General features: G+C 38.6%; 1 protein-coding gene and 1 long non-coding RNA gene across 2 annotated transcripts in view; both read left to right on the top strand.

Annotated features, from left to right (window-relative positions):
* Positions 1–5,034, top strand: part of LOC119593660 (aminopeptidase N-like) — a 9,684-nt gene extending 4,650 nt beyond the window's left edge. The window contains exons 8-17 of the mRNA XM_037942612.1: positions 478–634; positions 739–820; positions 931–1,114; positions 1,212–1,548; positions 1,886–2,028; positions 2,171–2,361; positions 2,608–2,778; positions 3,310–3,453; positions 3,942–4,014; positions 4,349–5,034. Of these exons, the coding sequence (XP_037798540.1) occupies positions 478–634; positions 739–820; positions 931–1,114; positions 1,212–1,548; positions 1,886–2,028; positions 2,171–2,361; positions 2,608–2,778; positions 3,310–3,453; positions 3,942–4,014; positions 4,349–4,519 (1,653 nt within the window). The 3' untranslated portion in view covers positions 4,520–5,034. The remainder of the gene's footprint in view (positions 1–477; positions 635–738; positions 821–930; positions 1,115–1,211; positions 1,549–1,885; positions 2,029–2,170; positions 2,362–2,607; positions 2,779–3,309; positions 3,454–3,941; positions 4,015–4,348) is intronic.
* A 2,481-nt stretch (positions 5,035–7,515) lies between these two features.
* LOC119593685 lies at positions 7,516–9,546 on the top strand. The gene is made up of 2 exons (XR_005230554.1): positions 7,516–8,522; positions 9,115–9,546. It is a non-coding gene; the product is annotated as an uncharacterized LOC119593685 (long non-coding RNA).
* The last annotated feature ends 231 nt before the right edge of the window (positions 9,547–9,777 follow it).

Here is a 9,777-nt window from a genome sequence, read left to right as displayed (position 1 = left end):
CTGGTACGTCTACAAAACAAAAATATAGGGCAATATGCAAATACTGAAGCATGCTTCTAGAAAGCTCACGTATCAAATGAGATTATCTTATTGAACCAGAAAAAAATCAGAAAATGCTATACATAATCAGTGCCTCACATTTTTCTTCGCTGGCCAGTCTCACTTAAAGCAAGCAGGCAACTTATGCCAAGTCATGGTACAGGATTGTTCGGAAATAATCAGTCTGCCTTCTGATGCATAACGCTCGTTTATTCCCTTGTATAAAAACCACTGTCACTACTGACTCTCCTGACAAGTTATTCTTCGTGTACTGCTGTAGTTACAGTACCAAAAATGCATTTTATGTAAAACATTCGGAACATAATAGAACACGCTTCAAAATCCAGGTTATGAAACTTCTCTATTATCCAGCAAGAAACCCCCCTTGGTCCTCATGTACGAGGCCATTCGTATTTCTTTTACAAAAGTGCTTTTCAGATCGAACCCAGCTGGAAGGTATTGGAAACTGTCGTCTCCAATACCCTTCAACCGGTTATGAACTTGGACAGTTTGGATTCATCTCACGAAATCAGCATCCCCGTTGGCGACCCAGATGACATCAACGAAATCTTTGATGCCATTTCATACAGCAAAGGTAGGTTAGGTCATTATCTTGGGACTTATGCTAAGCATTCTTTTCTTGGTAATGTTCCTGAGTGTACAACACTTCTTATCAACGTATCCTTTCTGCAAATACAGGGGCTTCTATCGTCCGAATGATGGCCTACTTCCTTAATGGGGCGACCTTCGTAAAGGGGTTGAAAGAGTACCTGAATGAACTGTAAGTGAATACTTCATTCTAATCTATACATTTTATCTTGGTGATAAAATTCACAAAACTGATGGTAGTAAAGGTTTATTTTTTCACGTGAACTTACGGATATTCTGCAGAAAATACAAAAATGCAGTGCAGGATGACTTGTGGCAATACTTGACCGTCGCAGCTCACAAGGATGGCACCCTACCTGAAGATCTGAGTGTAAAGATGATAATGGACACCTGGACGCTGCAGAAGGGCTATCCTGTCATTCATGTCACGAGAAGTGCTGACGGTACCTCGGCTACCATCTCTCAGGTGTGGATGCAAAGCATGTAGTTGAAAGTATGTTTCATTTTAAGTAAAACTTTTTTTTTCATTTAGCCTTATATAATTTCACAAATTTCCGTTTCAGGAGCGATTCCTTTTGGAAAAGAAAACGAACTCCAGTGACGCTCACATCTACAATTGGTGGGTTCCCATAACATACACATACCAAAGTGAGGCTAACTTTAGTCAGACTCAGGCCTTGGCGTGGATGAGGGACTCTGGGGAGAACCTCACCATCACATCTCTGCCAGCCAAAGACCAGTGGGTCATCTTCAACCTGCAGCAGACGGGCTACTACAGAGTCAACTACGACGACCACAACTGGAACCTCCTCATCCAACAGCTGAAGGACGACCACGAACTCGTAAACGTTGTCAACCGAGGACAGATCATCGATGATGCCATGAATCTTGCTAAAGCTGGTAGAGTGACCTGTTTTTGTTCATACTCTTAAAACCTGTGGGTAACAATTCAACTGGTGGGCTTTGTTTCATTCCCACCTACTTTACTACCATTGGGAACCCAATATTAGACGGGAGTTCGAAAGTGGTGCGATTCCAAAATCACCTTCCAGCAGCACTACCTGAAAGCTTGCATTCACACGTTCTGTTGTTGTATGAGACGCATATTTAGACATCAAAAATAATGTTAGGAAAGAAGTTATCGATTATGATAATTTAAGTAAAAATAAGAGAAAAGAAAACATAATTAAAATGAAAAATGCAATAGTCTAATAGCAAAAATATTCTATACTTACAGGTCGCCTAAACTACGAAACTGCAATGAGTTTATTTGCATACCTATGGAAAGAAACTGAATATATGCCCTGGTCTGTGGCAGTCGGTAAATTGCAATACATAGATAGAATGTTCAAACGTACGGGAGGATATGGTGCCCTAAAGGTAATTATGATACAGTGACTGACATGTAGTGTTAGTAAGTATTCAGGAAATCAATAATGATTAGTAAGTTCACATGATTATTTCTTTCCAGGAAAAATCATTTAATGATTATTCTCATTATAGAAAAATAACTTTATTACAGCGCTATTTCTTGGACTTGATACTGCCACTGTACAAAGCTGTCGGCTTTGAGGACAACATCAACGACCCGTACTTAGTGCAACTAACGAGGGAAATAGCCGTTAAATGGGCTTGTAGAATGGGTCATAAAGACTGCCTGGATAAAGTCCTCGATCTCTATCGCCGATGGATGATGGCTCCAGATGATATAAGGTGGGTTCAGTGCGGAGGCGAAATGTGTGACTGTGTTCCTTACACTGCATTTCGACCAATAAGTTTATCACACATTTTGAAGGCAAATGGGTGATTGAAGTATTTGACGTTATAGAAATTGTATTCCAGTATGATTTTATCTATTCCTTCTTATTCTTAACATCTTGGTCAATAAATATGTACTATGTTTATCCCAGATATATCTAACTAAACTGCATAACATACGATGAAATTATTGTATTCCAGTTTGATTTCACCCAATCTCAAAAATACGGTGTTTTGCCACGCCATAGCAGAGGGAGGGGAAGCCGAGTGGAATGCTGCTTGGCGTCAGTACTTGAAGACAGATGTTCAGGGCGAGAAAGATAATCTCCTCTCTACCCTTGCGTGCACCAAGCAGATCTGGCTCTTGATGAGGTAGATTTTTTAAGCATTTTCCTGAAATGGCTTCCTAAGTTTGATGTAAGGACAGTTGTCTTAATAGCCTGAGAATTTTTAAAAAAGTTAATTAGCCTTATTCACTAACCCTTGCAGCTGCATTTAAGAAGCTAGTATTTGTCTCCGCAGCAGAGGCGCGGGAAACAGTGCAAAAATTTGAGTAATAACTCATATTATTCAACAGAACATTAATGTACCTATCCTTTGGAGATCTTTAAGAAACATGACGAACAGACAGCTGAAAATCCAAAGTTCAGTCATTTCATATTTTGGGTAGGAATGAGACTTACAATAACACTGTTTTAGAAAGAGCCCTGATATGGAGGAGCAGATTATGCCTGAGCACCGGGTATAAGACAAAGAAGTTCCAAAGTTCAGTCATTTCATATTCTGGGTAGGAATGAGACTTACAATAACACTGTTTTAGAAAGAGCTCTGATATGGAGGAGCAGATTATGCCTGAGCACCGGGTATAAGACAGAGGCCCAACGGATTCTCGTCCTTCAACAGGTACTTGGAGATGGCGGTCACTCCGGGCAGCGGGATAAAGCAGCAGGACGTGGGACTCGTCATAGGGAGCGTGAGCGGCAATGATGTGGGTCGGTCTTTAGCTTGGGATTTCCTCAAGCTCCATTGGAATAACATCATTACCTAGTAAGTCTTATGAATGTAGGAGCATATTTAGATAGCAGTATGTTATACACGGTTAAATGAATATATAAGTATGTTCTGTTTTTAGTGCACGACTTAAGAAAAAGGCACTAGATGAAAATGTTTAGTTTAGGGGGAAGATTTAGTGAAAATGATTAAGTAAAAGTGATATGAATATGTATATACATACATATATCTATATGTATATAACTATATCCACGCACACGCACACGTACGCGCACGCGCACGCGCACACGCACACGCACACGCACACGCACACGCACACGCACACGCACACGCACACGCACACCCACACACACACACACACACACACACACACACACACACACACACACACACACACACACACTTCTGCTTCTACTTGAACGCTGGGCAAATTAACATTTTACATTCGACGTAAAGCAAAGGGTATACAGAGCAACGGGTACATATATTTTAAATAAAATTGTTGATTATCATTAATATTACAGCAAGAAGAGTAAGAGAGGCGGAATGTTGCAAACTGTAACAGGAAGCTTCAATACGAAACAGGATCTTGAAAATGTAAGTACTTCTCTGCTGTCGGATAACTACACAGTTTCTTTCTGTGTTAATAAAATACTCACTTGAACTTACGCAAGGTTTCACGAGGAACACGGTTGGTGTAAATATTGATGATCAAAACTGTGACACGGTTCCGCATAATCGAAGCTGATAGCATTTAGAAGTCAGTGTGATGGTTCCCGTTCAACAGCCCGGAGATTCTGAACTATAGTTATAATGGGAAGCTTATGATGGTTTAAAATCCATAATGAATCCTAAATGTACATGGATTTATAACAAATGAACTACCTTTCTATCACAGTACAATAAGATACCGCATTTTGCCTTCTTTCAGCTGGAGGCATTCTTGAGCAACGAAAACACAGACTTAGATGGAAACCAGCGTACGGCCAGGCAGGTCTTGGAGACCGTTCGGAACAACGTGGCCTGGATGGACGCCAACTACGACGGTATAGTTCAGTGGCTGGAAAAAAGCGGCTATTCTTCTAAACTTGAAGGTGTCTGAAATTTGTGATTTATGTCTACGTAACAGTCATAGTGTATCTAGCGGTGGTTGTATTTCACAAGACCTGGAGACTGGTTTGTTTCAGTCTTTGGTAATTTATATTGAACTGTTGTATGATGATGCATAATCTGTTTGTAAGGAATAACATGAATATATGGTTTGATTTTGACTAATTCCTCTAGTTCGAGAAATCTTAGTAATGGCATTCTCAGACACGAAATTATTTTTATGGCGAATTGGACGACTGTTGCTTCCATTTGATATGGAGTAGAAAGTCTGTTAGATAAAAAAAGGAAAGAAGACATTTAAAAACAGATTTATGTTCATTTTCACATGATATAGCACATGTAGTATTGCTTATAACAGAGGAAAGAATTTTCCGCTCGGTTTTAGGTAATAAACTTCTCATCCCTCTTTTTATTTGTACTTCCTGATGGCATTTATTCGGACGGAAGAGAGAATATATGGATGCAGTGTCATAAAGTCCGAAAATACACTTCGCTTTAAAATGTGAATGATGGCTTTTAATTACTCACATATGCTTCTTTTTAAATTCTCGCATTTCATGACAGTGTTAATTTTTTTTTTTTTTTTTTGCTTTTGTAATCTAACACACACACACACGCACGCACGCACGCACGCCATATACATTGGTTCATACATTAAATATTTTCCTATTGAACAAGAATAACGGTAACTATAACGATGTACTGAGAGAGAGAGAGAGAGAGAGAGAGAGAGAGAGAGAGAGAGAGAGAGAGAGAGAGAGAGAGAGAGAGAGAGAGAGAGAGAGAGAGAGAGAGAGAGAGAGAGAGAGAGAGAGAGAGAGAATTACTATACCATATCACCATATCAAAAGATACATCTTAATGAAATGAATATATTTGAGTAATTGTATAAATACTTTCCGTCAATATTTCATAATTGATGTATTCGAAAACGGAAGTGGTCTTGTTAATTTGAAAAAAAAACAAATACTTTTTTTTTTTTGGGGGGGGGGGCGTGAATAAGGACATTAAATATCAAGAATAAAAAAAGGGTTCAACATGAACACTTATTCTTCAATATAATTATCGAAGTCGTAAAACTGGTAAAGTGAAATTAAAGATTCCTTAGATAGTGCCGGTCAAGCTGCAATATCTATATTTTTTCAGCAAACTGTGAAAGCTTAATTAAATAGTTCATTAGTTAAGCACTAATTCAGTAGTACAGAATCAAAAGTTAAGATGATTATTCATTTTCTTTCAACCATCCGGCAATAACATGATAGCTGGACATCTTTCAGGCAATGTTATTTCTAATCGTCTCTCTCACTTGATGGGTGACGTGATGGTTTCCGAGCTCATTCGTTTTGTTACTCGGATACTGCTCCAACTGAGAGAGAAAAGTGACATTTATTCATGTGATAAGCCGGTTATGTGATAAATTGGTTATATTTGTCTGGCTGCATTATCAGGCGCTGAGGTATTTTGCGATAACATTCAATAAATGTGAATGTCTGTGGCTTAAACTTTATAACATAAACAGAGACTGCATATTCTTAATTAATAGTTGAATTTGTACATCTGCTGACAGGCATGTCTAGCTAACTGACAATGTTGCAGCCTCTTCATTACGTAAATTTTAACGAGTGGGAGATTCTAAACAGGGAAATAATTACATAGTTGAGAGCTTTTCAAATTTAAAAATCTATGCTTCAGCAGTCTGCTATGAACTTGCTACTTGTAACAGGAAGCTTCAATACGAAACAGGATCTTGAAAATGTAAGTACTTCTCTGCTGTCGGATAACTACACAGTCTCTTTCTGTGTTAATAAAATACTCACTTGAACTTACGCAAGGTTTCACGAGGAACACGGTTGGTGTGAATATTGATGATCAAAACTGTGACACGGTTCCGCATAATCGAAGCTGATAGCATTTCACCTTCAGCTTTGTTCCACCATACTATGCGGCAGCTGTGTATGTTTTACTTCAGGCAAAGCAGAACTACTGTGCATATATTTATACGTTTTCCGGGTCCACTTTTGTATCTCCACTGATTATAGCTTTCATTACCTTCCCTCTATAACTCTTCCTGGTGTCGAAATGATGTTAGTTCCATCGACAGATTGAGAAATGTCTATGGATTGTCATTATATTCTGCGTTTTAGGTATGTTTACTTTCAAACCTACTCGCATTTTCTATGTGTGCGTTATATGATTTCCTAGGTAAAGATATCATTCCAGTGGAAATGCAGATAGTTCCAGGCTAAAGAACCATCGATTTCTAACAAAACTCTCCTAACGTCTTACAGCCGTATGTCACCATCTTTATTAACTGTCATCTGCAACTATCTATCAAAACAGGTCAGATGCACGTGAAAAGAGGTATATATATATGTGTATATATATATATATATATATATACACATACATACATACATACATACATATATATATATATATATATATATATATATATATATATATATATATATATTTATTTATTTATTTATTTATTTTATTATTTTTATTTTTTTCTTCTTTTTTTAATGATTATGGTGTTAATTCTAACACGTGGTACCTCGAGCGTATGTGGATGTCTGTAGAGCAGGCTAGGGGGCACATGAAGATGAGCTTTTTGCTTGCGACGTCGATTTTGAGATACTGTCTCCAGGCAATGTTCCAATCGGCCTCGCCATCCATCCTTATACCTTACCGGAGGACACTGAGAGGGAATGTGCTCAACAAAGGAATTTAATGGCACTGATAGTAATCAAAATAACTACACTATTAACTCCACCAATGGTATTATTCGTTAACTAACACACACGAAATACAACTGGATCAGACATGAAAAAAGAAAGATCATGTACAGTACCATCTTAATAAACCTTACATCCACTGCCGGTCGAGTGCCTGCTTCTTATCCACACAGTCCTTGTTGCCGAGTTTGCAGACCCATTCTCTGGTTATCCCTCTGGTCTTTTTCTCTTGGGGAGAGTCCCCGTCTCTGTCACTGAACGCGACACCCTCATACAAGGGCAACACCAAGGCTAGGATGAAGAGCTGTAACGCATTTTCTTTAGTAATCTGGCATCATTTATGAATATCATATTCAGTAATTCTACTTGGATAGTCTGAATTTATATATGTATTTATATTCAGCTCACCTTATAGCTTCGTGTAACCCAGTTTATATATGCCTATGTATGACCAGGGAAAATCGTCATTATTACCTTTGATATTGGACCTCATGGAGTAGCATTGATGGTACGTCAGGATACTCCTTTTCAGGCCATCCACCTGCAGGCGACACTGCAGATAAAGGCCGTGAGGATTGGCGTGATACGACCTTACACTGTTACATCCATCTAAATTCCTCCAAATATTCTCAACATAGAAGATTTGGAAGATCTACCTGGGCAGTTCCCTCATCCATTTCTTCTCGGGAGATTTCAATGGCCGGCATCACCTCTGGGGAGACTGTATATATTTATACCTAACCCCTGTATATGTCTACCTTCCCATTTGTTTATCTATTATATAATAACGCTATCAGCTATCTATCTATCTAATCTATCTATCTACTTATCTGTCTATCTCTCTCTCTATTTATCTATCTTTCTATCTATCCATCTATCTCTCTATTCAGGTAGGTGGACATGGGGACGCTCCTCTCGCCACGGTCCCACACTCCTGATCTCCGTTGGATTAATTAACAGCATTAACATTTAATTAACATTAACATTTACGCTTTGAAAGAGACTGACCGAAAACATCAACACTTAAGGGGCAAGACTCACACAGGTCGCGTCTCGGCGAGGGGCATGTTGGAGAGCGACGTCATCCAGGTCTCCCTCGCCAGGTGGACCTCGAAGGTCGCCTTCAGGGCCGGCTCGTCGAAGCACGGGAAGGCGCGGCGGGCGTGCGTGGGCGGGAACTCGGTGCCAGACGCCTAGAACGGCTATTTTTTCCTTTGTTGTTTACAGGGACTCAATTGCAATTTAAGCTTTTCCAAGGTGAGATAATTATAATGATAATAATGATGATAATAACACTGATGATGATGATGATGATGATGATGATGATGATGATGATGATGATGATGATGATGATGATGATGATGATGATGATGATGATGATGATGATGATGATGATGATGATGATGATGATGATGATGATAACGATAATAGTAATAATGATAAAATAACAACAACACCAATAATAATGATAAGATAATAATGATGATAATAATAATAATAATAATGATAATGATAATAATAATAATGCATTAATCAAAATAATAATGACAAAATGATAATAATGATGATAATCAATTATCAATTAATAATTACTATGATTGTCATTATTGTTAATATTATGATGACCATCATTGTTATTTTATTTATTATCATTACTATTATTAGTTGTTGTATTATCATTATCATTACCTTCATCATAACATTATTATTATTGTTTTATTATTACGATTGTTATATTTGCTTTTTTTCTTGAAATAGTTATTACTACATTTATCAATGCCATTACAATCAACGATAATTTTATTATTATCAAAATCATCATTTGTAGGCGCTTGTTGATACTTGACAGAACAAGGAATAGTCACCTTTTGCTTCCGTCAGCGTCGGGATTGGTCGACCTACAGAACCCACGCAGCTGGTCACCGAGGAACTCCACAGGGAAGAGGTACGTTCTGCCCTTCTGCAGGAGCTCGTTGAGGTGTACGATGCAGAACTGACGCGCTTGGTCGTACTGCTGGGACCTGATCTTCACTTTTTGGTGTCTGCTTCGTCTAGAGCCAATGGCTTACAGGAGGGTTGTTGTAGGCATTATCCTTATCTACCCAAACACCCCAGAAAGATAGATTCTACTTCATGTCTGTGAGATATCACTGGTGAATCTATATCTATATTTGTTACTCCCTAACACTCCCCTTTCGTGAGATATTAATAGTGATTCTATGTGAAACCTCCCTTCATACTCCATAAGAAACCGAAATATAATCGGTCAACCAATTTGAAATTTCGCTTATCATTCCACAAAGAATACTACTTACCCTGGTAGTGTCATTTTCGTGATGATGTCGGCCATGTGGAGTGTGATGTTGGAGGTCGGTTCCAGGACCTCCATCTCCATCTCCACGTAGCCGAGGATGCTGAAGTTACCGTTGATGAAGGGCTGAAGTTTGATGAGGTAGTGGAGGGGTTTGATAGACCGAGGCAAGCGTACCTTCAAGATCTCGGTTCCCTTAAT

Source organism: Penaeus monodon, chromosome 3 (genome assembly GCF_015228065.2).
Source record: "Penaeus monodon isolate SGIC_2016 chromosome 3, NSTDA_Pmon_1, whole genome shotgun sequence".
Taxonomy (NCBI): domain Eukaryota; kingdom Metazoa; phylum Arthropoda; class Malacostraca; order Decapoda; family Penaeidae; genus Penaeus; species Penaeus monodon.
This window is presented reverse-complemented; position numbering and strand designations above follow the sequence as displayed.